The sequence below is a fragment of the Ambystoma mexicanum genome, chromosome 6p (assembly GCF_040938575.1).
Source record: "Ambystoma mexicanum isolate Mex_15411 chromosome 6p, UKY_AmexF1_1, whole genome shotgun sequence".
In the NCBI taxonomy this organism is placed as follows: Eukaryota; Metazoa; Chordata; class Amphibia; order Caudata; family Ambystomatidae; genus Ambystoma; species Ambystoma mexicanum.
The window spans coordinates 1,536,676,864-1,536,693,990 of NC_090935.1; the positions used below are offsets into that span (position 1 = coordinate 1,536,676,864).

Consider the following 17,127-nt stretch of genomic DNA (forward strand, 5'->3'; position numbering starts at 1 on the left):
GGGCAGCACAGGGCTTTGCCAGCAAACATGCACGACCACGCCATCGGAGCCAAAGCCACGGTTGTGGCTTTCCAAAGACACGTCCCATTGCAGATGATCTGCACAGCGGTTAATTGGGCTTCCCATCACTCTTTTGCAAACACCACTGCTTGGATGCCAGCGCCAGGTCGGATGCAGTATTTTGCCAGGCAGTTTTGAAGAACTTGTTTTCTTAGAGGGGCAACTCTCCTCCCCAGGACTTTCTTCAGTTGTAATCACCCATACTTTATGGAGGAAACAGGTACTCCTAGTCGATAGTCACCTTTCCTCCATACGTCCCACCATCCTCCCCCATAAAATCTGTGTCATTAGGCTATCCTAATATTGTTGACGTGTCAAAGGGGACTGAGTGGTGCCGGTGGGCGGAGTCAGGGGAGCGCATGCTGCCAGGAATGCGCCCCCATGCACATCTAAATTTAAAGGGGAATATGATTTTTTCCTGTGAAAAAGGTTGTTTCTCGGCCCTAGCGAGGGACGCCCATACCATATGGAGAAAGGGGAATGGCTTGCAGCAAGGGCCTAGTGACATAGCTGGGAACAGCCTAAACCTGCCTTTGTTGCTACAAGACTCCTGACTTGTTATCTAACCCAGGCCTTTGACTCCAAATGTGCTTCCCTCTTCAATAATGTATCATCTCTGTGTATTCATGTATATATTTACTGTAACCATTGTAACTTTGTACATTAATGTATCATCTGTCTTGTATCATCATGCATATATTGACTGTAACATTGCAACTTACTCTAATGCATTCTTGTAACTCTTTTCGTAAAAGCGCCCAGTTACCTTTTGGTTTGGTGCACTGTATAAATTAATAAACAGACTATGGACTAGAAGTATGTTAGTCACTACAGTGAGTAACATATAATTTTTAGTTTTACCCTCAACACATATTCGAAAATTGGACTTATAGTTTACTCAAGAGAAATGGCTGCCTAGTAAAGTTGTGAAACGCTCCCTAAAGTAATATCTGATCACTCCCCTCTAATTATGCGCATACTGTTTGCCTCCTCTCATAGATGTAAATTGAACATGCTACAATACTTGGATATCATACAAACATTACAAGACACCATTGCAGAGTTTTGTAGTCTGAATGCAGCAGTAGAGGTATCTCTCCAGATAGCATAGGGTGCTATGAAGGCACACCCAAGAGGGATTTGCATCTCAACCTGTGCCGCTAAATGGAACGTTTTTTAGAGTGCAGGAAACGCAACGTCTTAGAAAAAGTATCAGAATTGGCAAATTAACACAAAAAGGATGGTAATCTCAAAACCTTACACCAGGTCAGGTGGACATAGCTTCGGTGCACCTTAAATTGTTTGTCCAAAACAAGGGGGAATTGAAAGAGTTAAGTAAACAATGTAATAGCCACTATGTCATAATAACTTCTCGCTTTTTACATGGCTATTTAACTTGGATAAATTACTTTCAAAATTCCTATAGAATTGCACCTGTTTTAATTATCATTAGTAGTACTCGGCAGGGAAGGTACGGGGGGGTGCCAGCCTCTCGGAATGGGGGCATTACCAGCATCTGGGGGCCGCCGTCTTCCCGGCCGGGGAATAGGGTAAGTGGTGTCCCACTTCGCCTCTCTCCTCACCCCTCCCCATCCACAGAATTCCCTCCCCGACCCCATCCCCACTTACCTTTGTTGAAGTCCATTTCGGGAACGGACGCACTAAGAACACTGCTGTCACCCAGCGCATCCGCTCCCGATCTGCGACAGGCCGTCGTGGAAAGGAAGGGACTTCACGTAGTCCCTTCTCCCATTTCCATGGCGGCCATTTTTTGTTGATGTTTTTCTTTTTTTTCAATGCATTCAATTTTTCAATGTAAAGGGCAAACAGACTTTTTTTTGCCTTGCCCAGTGATCATTATTTTTTTTTCTGTTCCGAAACGCTGGAGCTTTGCTTGGGCCTGTAACTATGGGCCGCTGGGCATTACCTGAAGTGGTAATGCACCCCCCGCCCTCTGCTCGGGGCCTATTGCTTAATTACATGGGTTATTGTGCATTCAAGAAGGTAGTACAGAGATTTTAAGTTGACATGAATGTTGTCTTCTGTTAAACAGTCATGTTAGATTTGGACCTTGTTCAAAGCAATGTACACAGGATTGAATGAGAAGTTTTTATATTATGTGGTCTTGTTTTTCTTTTGTGGTTAGTTTATCATTGTAATTGTTTCTAATTTTACATTTTCGTAATAAGCTTATAATGAATACTGAAATCGCCACCTTCGAAAAAGACAAAATATTTTCAAAAGGGAAACAATTCCTATTAAAATTAGGTGAAAGACCTACAGGTCAAATTGCCTTTAAACGTCAGGAATACAGACAAGATAAACCATAATAAAACACTTGACGGTGCGTTAGCTACTGAAGACTTGGATGTTAACAACTTTTGTATAATTTTATCAGGTTTTGTTTAGCTAACGAGAACTAGTAGCACATAACGGGACACAACCTTTCTTGACAGCACTTAAATTAACTAAGGTGTCACAAGAACAGTTGGAAACACTAAAGATTTTACGGAAGAAGACATTTCTAAAGCCATATCATCCCTAGCTAAAAGGAACGCAAAAGACCTGGATGGCATTCCTAGAAGATTTTTTTTTTTATAAAGCTATACATTTGATTATCACCCCAAAATTAACAGTACTTTTTAACGACATCGCTTATCAAAAATGAACTCCCCCTTCACTGTATCAAGCTAGTGTCCTGTTAACCAAGCATGAGAAAGATGATTCACTGTGTGCTTCATATATGCTGATTTTTCTTAATAAAAACCCATGCAAAAGTAATTGCCAAGTGTCTAGCAGCAAGACCAGAGAAATGCCCAAAATACTGCATAGAGACCCGGCCGGGTTTGTACAAGAGAGGCACTAGTCTAACGATGCCCAGCGAGTACCTAATATCACAGGAACCAAACAAAAAGAGGAGTGTGCCATCCTCTCTGGATGCCGAAAAGGCATTCGATATGGTGAACTGGCACGGTCTATTCTAAACGATGGAGGAAATTGGCATTGTTTGGAACTTTATCTAAGAGGTTAAAATATCATACAAATGGGCCACGATTTACACTAATGGCATAACTTTGCAACCTTTTAGATTATTCCTGGGCACAAGACAGGGGTGCCCTCTGTTCCCCTTCTCTATGCTCTTTCTTTCAAACCACTGACGGAACATGTAAGGATGTCCACCCTATACAAAGGGGTTCAAATTGGTACTGGTGAACATAGAATCTCACTGTATGCAGATGTTTTACTATACAGCTCAGAACCCCATCATACAATCAGAGCACTGTAAGACCCATTACAGCAGTTTGGTACTGCTGGCAGCTATAACATCAGTGATGCCCAATCAGAATAAATCCTATTGGTGACAGTGACGGGGACGATGGCACAATGGAAAAGCCTGTTCACAATGCAGACCTCTAGATTTACATATTTGGGGGTATGGCTGCCACTAAATTTAATGCAGATATTACATGCATCTTTGCACCTGTCAATCGATGTATTGGATTTGTTGCCATTCTTGCTAACGGGTAGAGTTATTGCTATAAAATAAAACCCAATACTAAAACGTATACCTACCTATTGCAGATGCTGCCCGTTCGCATTCTGGCAGCAATATATGCAAGATTCAGTGGTTGTTTTCGATATTTATATGAAGGAAAAGAAAGGCAAAGCTTCTCAAACCAGAAAACAACTAAAAACAAGTGGCCTTTCCTCACTAGATTATTAAAAGATGGGTGAATCCGGAAGATAAACTTGAATTGAAAAAGATCGATTCCAAGAAGTATTATTTTTTTTTAAAAGCAACTAATCACTTGGGTTTGCATTAAGGTCCTGGATAGAAATGGTTTGAATCTATGGGGTTGCTGTTTAATTGACCATTACCTGACCACCTGGTGAAAAAATGCAACAAACAAGTAATCTGAGGGTATATTCCAACTCATGTACACACAAACAGGGATTCCCGGAGCGATTTATGAAGGCACAAATTTAAAAGAATGTATGTTTCTTTGTAACAAAATATATTATGCAACACAGATTGGCTCTTCTATTGGGGATTGCAAATGAATTTAAAGCCTGGAATTCACTCTGCTGCCATGGATGGCAAATTAACACGTTGGGAGAAATCCCTGAGAGGCCCAGATACAGAATACAGATACAGATACAGAATATCCGTGGGTTAAACCAATGTATCTACAGCTAATCCCAGACAACAAAGCAAGAGTGACAGCATTGGGGGCTGCACAAAACATACTAATTCATAAACCTATTGAACCTATGGTGCTGTGGGACTTTATCCCCAACATTTCAATATCGTTTAGATTTCGAGAAACAAAATGTAGTCTCTTGCAAAGAACATAGTATATCTCAACTACAGAAGCCGGACTCTAGAGAAACCACCAAATGTTGGCAATGTGGTCAAGCTACAAGATTGTTGGGATATGCTCAAGATTGAAGAGGCTATCGTCATCTGGTGAAAATAGCTATAGCGGAAGGGAAGGGCCTACTTAAGTTACTATTACCAAGTAAGACCCCAAATAAAGATCTATGATTAGATGCAATTTAACATGAAATTGAGCCTAGACTTCACATTGACTGTCACATTTTTGCATGACCACCCCAAAAATATATTCCCAGAAGGTGCTTGTAAGTCTTTGCTGACCTAGAACAATGAGAGATTCTGAACTAAAGATAAATATGTTGTCTGCAAATTGGATGAATGCTAGTATACTTCTACTGTTATGGCACTATATATCCTGGTTGTTCGGTGTTTTGGTTGTCACTGTGTACACATTTACTGTTACCTTGTATTTACGCGATGCTTTGAAATGTATTAAATGAAATAAAAATATGAATAAGAAATAAATAAATTAAATGTGTTTTGTCATTTCATTCCACAGAGATTAAGATCAGAAAGAGATTCTCTAAAGGAAACTATCGAAGAACTGCGATGTGTACAAGCACAAGAAGGCCAACTCACAAATACAGGTAATCTGTTAAACGTTATTTTTAGTATTCATTTATACATGAATGTGCATATATGCTGTAAGGATTCTTTATGTAATTTTGAATCACAATCTGTTAAGCTAATTCTTCTTTTTATGATCTCTTTTCATGGATTTGATTTGCAAAACAGTTTTATTTTTTTTTTCTGCTAGATGGAAATTGTGATGTCCACTCACACATTTATATAGCTTAGTAACATATTTTAGTTTCCCATCTTTAAAAACTTTTTTGAGAAAAGTTATGTTACTGCCTCGTGAAATGATCATGTACTGACAGCGAAGTTGCTACAGGGCAGGCTGTAGTGTAGGCACAGAGGTGTACATCTTCGAAAAAACATGGTTTCTGATGACCAATATTTGCGGGCAGTGGCTGAGCTTTGTGTGTGGAACAAAATTGTTTTGTGGAGGCATTGGCAGGGGTACCAATACTGGAAATGTAGGTGGGGTTCCACAAAGGAATTGTGTGTTGGATCATAGCTGTATGTGGATTAGGTTTGCTAGTCTTGGAATAGAATGCTGATCTAGTTCAGGGTTGTGGTCCGTGGTAGAATTGTGTGTGAATGAGGGGGGCGGGGGGAGTGGGCACCACCACTAATATAGATAGAAATTAAAGAAATGAATATCAATATTACAGAAATGTAGGGAGCATCACAGGTGACCTAACCTTCCTGCAGAGACCGGATCATGGGCACCATGCGTGCCGATTTCTTTTTCCCCTTGATTGTTTTGTTTTTTCCATATTCTTTTTTTATTGGCATTTTTAAATTCAATATATAGCCGTAAACTCCCCCTCCATTTTCTTCCCAGGTACTGTGCAGTCCATGCCACCTTTTCCTGTGGATCAAGCCAAACCTTTTCCCGTCGATCTTTGGAGTGGTCAATGGAGGCGTCTCCCTGAATCATGTAGGTGTTGGTCCCCAGACCAGGCCCAAGAGCTGCATCCTCCTTGGACACCATGCTTTCCTTGAGTCTTTCATTAGAAATCGCAGTACCAAGGCTGAGTCCATCAGGAATTTCTGATGCTCTCCCCTAATTGTATGTTACTTTTTCCATGGCTACCGGGTTCCATATTTTGTCCACCCATTCATGCTCTGTTGGCACCTCTTTTGCTTTCCGTTTGCTGGCTACTAGGAGGGCCCCGGCCATTACCAAGATCACATACATTTTTTCGCTGAGCCTTAGAGGTCAACTTGTCTAGCTCTCCATCAAGTTCCAATATTAACAGCCCCTTGTTTGGTGACTTCTCCGTCCCCAGTATGCCCATTATTGCTCCTTGGATCATTTGCCAAAACTGCTCTATTGCTGGACATGGCCACCATATGTGTCCCCAGGTTCCTTCCTTCCCCGCGTTCCCCCAGCACAGTCTGGCTGATGACCGATAGATTTTCGACGGTCTACTGGGAGTGAGATGCCATTGGTGCATCATTTTGATCCAGATTTCTTGGATTTGTAGTGAGTGTTCCAGCCTGGAATACTCACCCATAGGCTATTCCACTGCTCCATGCCTATCTCACGTTCTGTTTCCTTCTCCCAGTTAAGCATACTCCGTTTAACCCCGGGTTCCTCCCCTTCTTTAATCAGCCTACAGAGGCCCCCCACCAAATGTTTATCCCCAGAGTTAAAAGTCACAAATTTCTCCAGAGGGGTTAGTTCTCGTGTCGCTGCTCTTATCTTAGGGTTTAGGGACCAGTGTCTCAACTGAGCATAGTGGAATCTCTTCCCTTCATCTAGCCCAAAGTTGCTTTTACATTGGGGGAAGGATTTTATCTCTTCTCCTTCATACAAATCCCTTACCCTCCTACACCCCCCTTCCTGCCACTTGACAAAGCCCTTCGTATCCCACCCTGGTGTGATTTGAGAGTTCTTAAAAATCTGGGGTTAGCGGTGAGATCTTGGAGCGTTTTACTAGTTCATCCCATGTAGGCCCCACCAGGACCTCGATCTCACTGCAGTACATGCTACGGGGTCTGTCTTCCTGGGGTACCCTTGGGGCCTTCTCTAGATCCGCTCCCAACACTGCTCTATCTGTATCTCTCCGCCTTTTCCCTCTGTCCTCATTTGTCTAGTCCCTCAACACTCTAATTTGGGCAGCGCGATAGTATGCAATAGGGTCTGGTTCCCAAATCCCCACCTTATTCCTAGGCTGCAGCAACAACCTATATGAGATTATCGGTTTCTTCTGGATCCAGATAAAGGCCTGTGTGTGTTTGCGTATGGCTCGGAAGAAGGCCATCGGGCCCTTTGTCGGGATTGCCATGAATGTATATAGCAATTTTGGCAGCACCACCATTTTTATGGTGTTTATCCTGCCCAGCCAGGGTATGATAGGGGACTCCACCTGTGCAGCATATGTTCAACGGTTTCTGTTAGAGGTGGGTAGTTCGCCTCATACAGTTGGTATCTGGATTTTGTAATGTTTATTCCTAAATATGTTAGTTTATCAGGAGTCCGCCTATAGGGTATTCCAAGTCTTATCTCCCCTTCCCTTTCAGCCTTCTATTTCTTGCAAGTTTCTAATCTTGCTCAGGAGAGGTTCCAAGTGTATCGCGTATAACAGTGGGGACAGGGGGCATCCTTGTTTCGTTCCTAGATACCGCTACTGGTTGTGAGATCTCCCTGTTTATAAGTAGACACAGTGATGGGTTTTGGTAATTGGCTGCGATCTTTGACATAAAGTAATCTCCGAACCGAGGGGAGGGAGGTGGCTAACTTCCATGTAGAGCGGGCGTGTTCATGAAAAGCTCCTGCGGATCCTGAAATGATATGCTTTAGTGAGGCACATAAGTGTTCCAAAAACAGAAGATGATCGCATGAATACTGTAGTAACTGGAGTTTGACATACGCTTTGGTTACAAAGATCTCGTTTGGGAAGAGCACCGAGCGAAATGAGGCTCACACGGTTTGGAGGAGAGAATGGCAGCGGCTCCGATAGACTCGCAGTGAAGACGCATAACAGAAGAGAACAGCTGTAGCGGGTGGAAACTGTTCCACGATGCAATTTGGGAAGGCGAAGGCTGTGCCAAGCCACAGGAGTGGACGCGGTCCGACGTGCTGGGCAAGCGATTCACTTAGGAGAACCAGGGCATGCAACATGAGGCATTCTCTGACAAAGAAGGCAGTGCGACTCGGATGAGCGAGGTCGCTGAAATACGAGTCGCATGCCCATGAAGCCCAGTACGGAAGAACTGGAGCCTCGGAGAAATATTTGCGCTCTTGCTGCAGAGGAGCCAAAAAAGAATGGCAAACTTGATGTATTTGTAGATTTTTAAATGACTTGAATTTGCTACTGCTATGAGTAAGGCTGCACAACGGCTCCTTATTCCGAGGCTGATCAGAATGATTAGTAATCTGAGTTGTAAAGGGGGGGTGGAAGGCTGTTTTTGTAACGCCCAACTCAATTGGTCACATAGGTTTCAGATGGTCAGTAAAATGAATCGTTAGAAATATTTGTAAAGAATTTCTCTTGAAAGCTTTATCAATTTGTGACTGCCTTTAATTCCAACAGAATTTGTTTTTAAATCAATTGTAATCCTCAACATGCGTTTCTCTGTCAGATTTTAACTGACAGTTCTTCAGGAGGAATGAGCCTCACATTCGACATTTAGTATTTAAAAAAATAACTAAAATATAAAGCAAAGAAAACAAATCTTTTATAAATCACTAATTGGCTACTGATTGTCAGCATTTTTAAGACATTTTAACTGAAAAGGAGCACCTATATTTTGCTTATTCTGTTAAGGACTTGCACACGTAAACAAATTGATACTCACTTTTGTATAAAACAGAGTTTTCTACATGTTGGAGCGCAAATATATTTCTTGTCTGTTCTCTTTGACTAGATTGGCTGTGAGTAATAATTTTAGCCCAATTTTGATGGCCAACCTGGATAGAAAAGCGAAATTGCTATGCTTAATATGGGGTGCATGCCATCTTAGTTGTATGTTGCTGAAATTCGAGTAATTATCTGTGTTCAGACTCAAGTTCTACAAATAGAGCTTTTAGCTGCCTCTTATCTTGAAATGCTTTCTCTGAATTTTTGATATGCTTCGGTGTTGCTCTCCAGGATTGCAGCGTGATAACCAGCAATTTCGCTTGTACTGCACTGTAAGTTTAAAGTGGGCGAACTCGTTGTCTTGTGTTCCCCATTGTCACGTGAGCGAGAGTCCGCCATTTGGATCGGCAACATTTTCGTATTGAGATTTCTCAAACCTGTTTATTAAATATAGTCTTAATTGAAAACTCAATGGGCCTGAAATTGTTAGCAGTATAGGCTTTGTTAGGCAGAATCCAGTGCAGTTCCCTTATGGAGCAATACACCAAATTAGGACTACAGGTGAGAGCAATAAATCCCCTTTGGTATCAGTCCGTACCACAAAGATTTAGTTGGTAGCTGTGGCTGAGTTGTCAGACTTATCTCGAGAGGGAGATGAGCAGCATTCAGGGTTTACACAATAGGTATCGCAGTACTATGGAACAAGGAAACACTGACCAAAGCTTTGTATCAAAATGAGAATATATTTATTTTATACACATCTAGTTCAACACACAACTCACAGTTAATAATGTAAATTAAGTTCAGTCAAGGAAAAGTATATACAACTCCCTATTCTATTGTAGACAAGTTTGTGGTAGAGTGAAAACTGAGCAAAACGGTGCAGTGAAAACCAACTACAAAAGGCACTCTATCAATTTAACGAAAGGGAGGGAAAGCACAAGTTAAACCGAAATATCTTCTGACACCCCCTAGCAACACTTCCCTGAAGTTTTGTGAATAAGCAATGCACAGTGACACTTTAGCAGAAAGATAAGTGAATGAAAACTGAGCAAAATGGCACTCCACAAGTTAAAACAGTAGGAAGGAAGAGGGGTTTAGAAGATTCAGGTGCACCGACACATTTCTTAATGAAAATCAATCTAGTGAGAGCAGATGTAACAAATCAGCCATAGTCAATGGGCCTGAGCCAGAGTCAGTGGTAGAGGACCAAGAGTTTAGGAGCAAAAATGTTCTTGTAGCTGCAGTCAAGTCTTTGGTAAACGAATATTGAAAAAGTAGATGCGAGGTGAAAGACAATGTTGAGAGAGGACGGCCAACCCAACAAGTAGATAAAGGATTTAAAACACCTTTAGGCCTACCACGGGAAAGGGAGGCCTGGCAGAACAATGTACCTTAAACGTGAAGAAGTGGCTCCTGCGGTGGCGGTTGTTCCTGGTAGTTCCTGCAGTTCGAGGGGTCCAGCAGAGGAAGAAAGGCTCTCGTTGTGGAGGAAGGTTCGAGTCACTGCACTACCCAGGGATGAAACCAGCCGCGGTGCTGGCAAACAAAGTTTAAAAGGTATGCTCCTTTTAATCCCGGTCCGGGTCGATAGCTGCCTGGCTATCCGGTCTCCAAGTGCTGGGCACTGTCGATTCGACCAGGGCAGGTCCAGGGAAGCGATGGGCGAACTGGTTGTTCCCACCAGCTCAAGGAAAGAAGGCTCTTTCGATGAAGATCTCCTCTCGTCGTGTGGAAGAAAAGTGGCGAGATGATCCGGCAGGGCTTCACTGGTGGTGTCAATGTGGAAGTTGTCTGTGGCTTCTCTCCCCTTAGGTTCCGTAGTTCCAGTGTCGACGTCTTGCTCTTCCAGTCCTCAGTACCCTGCTTTTATGCAGAAAGAGAACCATTCATACAGCCTAGCTGTCACTCACACAGTGGAGTGGTCTTCTTGGTGGGAGACCCTCCAGCCTATCAGGCTAGAGTGTGACTTGAGTTGCTGCGGCAACTCTGTCCAGGGATACTACTCCCCCTCCCACACAATGGACCCACCCCAGACTCAGTGGCGCCGGAAGGAGGGCTTCTGGGCAGAAGCCCGCCAAACGGACGAACAAAGGATCCCCGACGTGGGTTAGGATCATAGAGAAAGACACGAGAAAGAAGTTCTATTAAAGTTCTGGCGAATAAAACCTACCGGAGCAAAGTTAATATTAAAATGCACCAACGGTATGTTAGAGGCTGTCAGAAAAAGTGTTAGCCTCGAACAATGGGAAAATCCCATAGGTAAATATTCGCGGTCGAATATTTATGGTAGTAACCACTGCCACCAGCCAGAAACTTTAGAGAGAGGGACTTTACGGTACCCCCTCGAAAATGAACATAGGGGGGAAACTATTAACCCCTTCCAGTACCTCCATAGTAAGATGGGTTGTACTGGTTAAGTTAATAGAAATCGACTAGTAAAGTCAGTGGGGACTTTAAATGCCCTGGGAGACAGTAGTCAGTCCCAGGGTATGGAGTCTATGTTTGGGGGTCGCTACGACTCCCCTGTGTCACTGCACGGAGGGTGCTGTGCAACACATGTGAATAAAGATGGTTCCTATGGGGGAGAGAAAATCCCATAGGCATTAGACACAAAAATAGCCTAGAACACACATAGCAGAAATGCCTAAGATTGGGGAAAAAGAGTCTCACTCTTAGTAGGTAAAAAGAAACAAACCCTTCAAATCCAGCAAAGCTGCTGGGGGACTCTATAGGTGAGGGAAATTAGCCATATAATGAGAATTCTCCCTAACAGATTTATGGCAATCTATTAAGTCATTATGAAATGTTTGTTATCTTCGCTTTTCCTATGCGATCAAGTGATCGCTAGTCCTCCATCTTGGTATGGGTTGACTCTGGTGGAGGGCAATGATATATACAAATGTGTATTGTATCTCGCGTTTTATTGTCCTTAAATCAATAGGTAATTGTACAAAATAAAACAAAGTTATTCAGAATATAAGAATTGAGAATCATTTATACAGTGAGTGCTTGGATGCAAAGTACCCTGCATCCTGAAATAGTTCTCGGGGACTGAACAGCCTTAATATTGGTTATATTATTCGTTTACAAAAGTGTATAAAGTACAAATCCAGAAAGCTTCTCTGGATCTCAGGATTTTTTCTTGGTTTCCTCCTCTCTGTGGCTTTATTTTTTTCGATACCATAGAATGTTTTTTTTTTTTAAACTTTTTTTATTGGCAGAAAGTTAAGACAGGCATAGAACAGGGTACATCGCAGCAATCGGGTAACATCACACCACATCCAGCAACACAAACGGCAGGGTGCTGCCTTATTCGAGAGAACAGTTGGCTTTTGGAGCAGCCCAGCCTGGGCGAAAAGGAACACGAGTCAGTGTCATGGTGTGGCGGGACGTGTTTGGGGAGGGGAGGCCGTCCACTCCACTTCGACTCTATTATTCACGTAGCTGCGGAATTCTGTCCACACATTTTTGGGTCGTGATGTGGGAGACCAGGACCCAATGTATTCCTCTTCACATATTTGAGTCCAAGTAAGGGCTTTACGCCACATCGAGAAGGTAGGGGGGCTGTGACGCTTCCAGTTTTGCAATATACACCTTTTAGCAACAATGGCACCAACATTCAAAAATGTAGACATTTTCCTTGCACTCTCCCCCTCCCAGACTCCAAACAATAGTGCAAGTGGGTTCACATCCACCGGGGTCTCTATTATTTCGGAGAGCGCCTCCGCCACAGCCACGCAGAAAGCATGGATTGCAGGGCATGTCCAGAACATGTGAATGTGGTCAGCTTCAGGAGATTTACACTTTGGGCATCCACAGGAGAGGGCGCCAGCAAATTTCTCCACCCTAGACGGTGTGTAGTAAAGCCTGTTGAGGAATTTAAATTGAATGCAGCGGAATCTGGCGCTTAGAGAGACTGCGCGTGTGTGCGCACACATCTTCCTCCACACCCCTCAGGTATTTCTATTGCGAGCTCCCCAGCCCACGCCTCACGTGGTTTGAGTGACCCACACACCTTCTTCCCCAGCTGCATTTTATACAGATTGGATAACACCCCCTTGGATCCCGCAGGAGTTCGGGTGAATCTGGGGGTTTGTCTGGATACGAGGGCCACATGGCACGAACTGCAGCTCGGAGCCTATAATACTGAAGCATCTCAAGGAGGGAGTTAGTGTGTTCCGGGCGCCATGTTTGGGGGGTGATAAACTTTCCCTCTGGGAAGAGGTCTGTCAGGCCTCGATAGCCAAGTTGTTCCCAGTATCGTGAGAGGTGCTGGTCATGTGTGGGGGCGAGTCCCGGAAACCGCCACAGGGGAAGCCACTTATAGTACGGGTGCAGCCCCTGCTCGGTATGTAAGATAGCAGTCCAAGCCCTTATCGTGGCAGTCACTTGGGACTGCCTGGGCTTCCGTTTGGAGCCCGCGGTGCAGCAATAGGGTCATTATGTTAGTTCCCTCCCCGACCATTTTTTCGAGTTTTACATGCGGAGGGGGTTTCTGAAGTGCATGCCAATAGGTGGCATGAATACCATAGAATTTTATCTTGCTTTTAGATTCACCTTAGGGTACCATCATTCAATGGAACACAAGAGGGTACCTTATCTTTTTTTTAATAGCTCTAAAATGTTCTTGTATTCTGGTCTTAAGCATTCTTGTTGTGCTACCTACATAAAGTTTGCTGCATGTGCTCTCATTTGCATATATTACAGACTTAGTATTGTAGTTGGTAGTCTTTTTTATTTTGTGAATGTTACCATTTTGGGTAATCTTATCTCTTGTTTTCCATTTGCAGAATAAGTACAGCTCTTGCAGTTGCTGCATTTGTAGTTTCCTTGTAGAGGCATGGAATCCCATAGTTGTGGTAATCCTGTGCTTTTTGTTCGTAAAATGTGAGTGGCTCAGGATGTCCTGTAAAGGTTTAGCTTTTCGGAAAGTGATATTAACTTGTTCATCAAGGTATCCTGATATGTGTGAATCCATTTTCAGAATATGACACTTTTTCTTTAAAATCTTGCTGATTTGTTTGGCATTTGATGAATAGGTGGTAATGAACCTTATTTTTTTTAGTGTTCTGTTGAAGGTATGATATTTTTGTTGACTAGAAGATCGTCTCTTGGCCTTTTTGCAGTTTGGTCATATGTTTTGTGCAAGTGTCCACGGTTGTAACCGCTTGCTGCAAATTTTGACATTGAGACTTGACATGTTTTTCATATTCCTGTTCTGTGCAATTTCTTTTGATCCTGAGCATCTCGCCATAAGGTATGTTTCTAATGACATGTTGAGGATGGTTACTGTCTGCATGAAGTATTGTGTTTCCAGTGGTTGGTTTTATATATAGTTGTGTGCATCTTGTTGTTTTTGACATAAAGTTCAAAGTCCAAAAAATGTATTGATGAAGTACTATAGTTCATAGTTAATTTCAGATTGTATTGGTTAGAATTGACATAGTCATAATATTCTTTGAGAGTTGTCTGCGTTCCAGATTAAAAGGACATCATTGATTTACCTTCCCCTGTAGATGATGTTATGTGAAGTGAAGGCTTCATGTTGCCAAGCATGCTCTAGCTCAAAATGTCCTACATAGAGATTTGCGTAAGAGGGTGCAAATTTGGCACCCATGGCAGTCCCTTGTCTCTGCCGGTAGATATCTGGTTGTTGAACAGGAAAATGTTGTTAAGGGTAAAATCTAGCATTTCCAATACAATCTCATTTTGACTGTAATAGGTGACTGACCTCGTCTTCAGAAAGTAATGTGTGGTTTCTAGTCCTTTGCAGTGTGCTATACTGGTATATAGAGATGAAACATCTAGTGTGACATGTCTGTAGTTTGGTTCCCAGTTTATTTCCTGCAACTGCTGGATGACGTGCTTTGTGTCTTTGATGTAGGAGGCTAGGCCTCATACAAGTGGCTGTAAATGTGCGTCAATATATTTGGAAATGGGCTCTGTAATGGAAGCAATACTGTTCATGATTATCCGAAAGGATGGGAATGTGTCGTATGGTTTATGTATTTTGGGTATGAAATATATTGTACCTAGGATGGGATGAGAGTTTCCTAATGATCTTTTTTCATAATCTGTTAACAGGTTTTGGCTCATTGCCCAGTCTAGAACCATTTTTGGGATAGGATTAGTACTGAGTTTTTCATAGCATGTGTCTTGATTTAAATGTTCTTCTGCTGATTTCAGGTAATCTGTAGTTTTCATCAGTACAATATTGCGTAATATGTCTGCTTTTTTGATGGTAACATCTGGGTTTTTGCTTAGTTTGTCAAATTCTGTTTTTTTCTTATTGAGACATATTGGATCTGAATTTGGGTGAATTTCCTGAAAGGTATTTTTGTCTTAATTCTTGAGTTGTTGCTTTGTAGAACAGGTCTGACATTTTCTTGTACTAGATTTGCAGTAAATGTTGATTTTGGCCTTAGGGTTGTTTCTTCACTTAGGTCAGTGTCCATGACCAGATCCTCAGTAACTGTTTACAACATATGGACACTTTCTTCTCCTATATTTAGAAGTTGTACTGTGTCTTCAATGTGAGAGACTGAGAGCAGTACTGGGTTGCGGCGGAGCACAGCCATACGAAAAGGTCAGGCAACGGAGGCAATAGGTAACACGAGCCAGAGCACACCGGAGAGGCTGTCCCCAGTGTCAAATGAGCAGTGTGGCTTCAGCAAGCGAGGTCGCCAAGACACGGAAGGATGGAACGTGGTGCTGGGCCCCCGAGGGATAGCGGAGTAAGAAGAGTGCGCAGCGCCCAGGAGAGGGGGACTTGCTAAAGCGGTGAGGTGCACGGCCGGGAGTGGAACTGGGCTGGTATCGGGCTAGGTGCGCTTGGCAGCCCACAGTGCTAGCATACCCCAGAAACAATGAAGAAATGCCGGCGTGATACAGAAAACAGACAGACACGGGCAGTGAGCTCCTGATTGTGCAGCAGAAGTACTGGATAGGACATCCCGAGAGAGGCAGAGAAGAGTTGCTGCAGCAAGGACATAGGTACAGGGTGGCAAACAAAGGTTCCAAACCCTGAATGCAGTGGGAGTGGAGACCAGAAAGAATAGACATAGAGAACAATGGGTGTTGGCTTCAAGTGGAGCAAGCCAAGGGAGGAATTTGTGCTGGCACCAGGGCGGAGAGCGAGCCGGGCCGATGCTTACAAAGGGCAGTGCATTATGCTCTGGAATTAGTGGAGTCAAGGAAGGAAGGGAGTGCCCACGCCCAGAGATCGGGCCGAGAGCCCCCAGGCACTGAGATGGATGCAAACGGCCAGACTGTCGGGGTAAGGAGCTGGGGGCATGAGGTAGGTGCTGGACACCCAGTAGAGCGCGATACCCAACAAATGACAGGGTAGGACACCAAAAAGGTCTACAAGGGACAGCGAGAACTGCACTCCTAAAGGGCCACGTTACAAGCACTGCCACTAACTCCAGGGTGCAGCTAAGAGTCCTGAATGAGGTACAAGGGCCACGAGATTTCCACAGATGTGGTGCGGGGAAGCTTGAGACGGGGCCGTGGACCCGGGAGACGGAATATGGCACACAGACCCACCACCACAGCGAATAAACAACCAGAACTTGCTAGGGAAGCTGCGCCACAATCTTAGAGGCCAGAAGAGTAATTGAGTGGAAATTGCCACTCCTCCTGACATGCAGTGAGCAAGCTAGGTGGAAAGACTCACAGGAGTACAGCGTGCCGGCCCGAAGCCCCGAACAAGTGATAGTGGGCTACAGGACAGCCCGAAAGGGGACTTATCAAGTGCGACCACTCGCACAACATAAGAGCAGGCGACAAGCTCCTGAAAGAGGACTGTAAGGTGCAGATGGCTGGAGGACTGGTGCCTGGTAAGCACGGGGGGAACTAGCGCACCCCCCCCTCCCCTCAGCTCGTTATAGAGAGGAATATCATGCTCTCCATGGACTGAATGGTCGCCTATGAAAAGATAGACCTACAATTCGGCCTCAGCTGCAAGAACCCTCCCCTGGAAGACAGACGCAGTAACGGCTACAGAATTGACACCTCAGAAGTAAACATTATAGGGTGCACATCAGGGAGCGGGACAAGCCACAATCGAAAAGGCACAGATGACGACGAAGGGCAATAACTTGAAGGCGAAACAAACCACGATGGAGGCATTTGCAAAGGGGCAAGGAACGCCCTCAAAAGGCAAAGGAAAAGATGTAGACCAGCATACAAGCCAAGAGGATACTGTAGGATGTGGGAATCAACACATTTTAAATGCTATCGCAAAGTTGCAGGCCATCCTAGAGTCCACAATAGATGAGGTACGGATTGATG

General features: G+C 43.7%; 1 protein-coding gene across 3 annotated transcripts in view; it reads left to right on the forward strand.

Annotated features, from left to right (window-relative positions):
- The window catches only part of HOOK3 (hook microtubule tethering protein 3), a 1,904,471-nt gene that overhangs the window by 1,102,846 nt on the left and 784,498 nt on the right, over positions 1-17,127 (forward strand). For all 3 annotated transcript variants that reach the window (XM_069626410.1, XM_069626409.1, XM_069626411.1), the window contains one exon: positions 4,956-5,043. In XM_069626410.1, the coding sequence (XP_069482511.1) occupies positions 4,956-5,043 (88 nt within the window). The remainder of the gene's footprint in view (positions 1-4,955; positions 5,044-17,127) is intronic.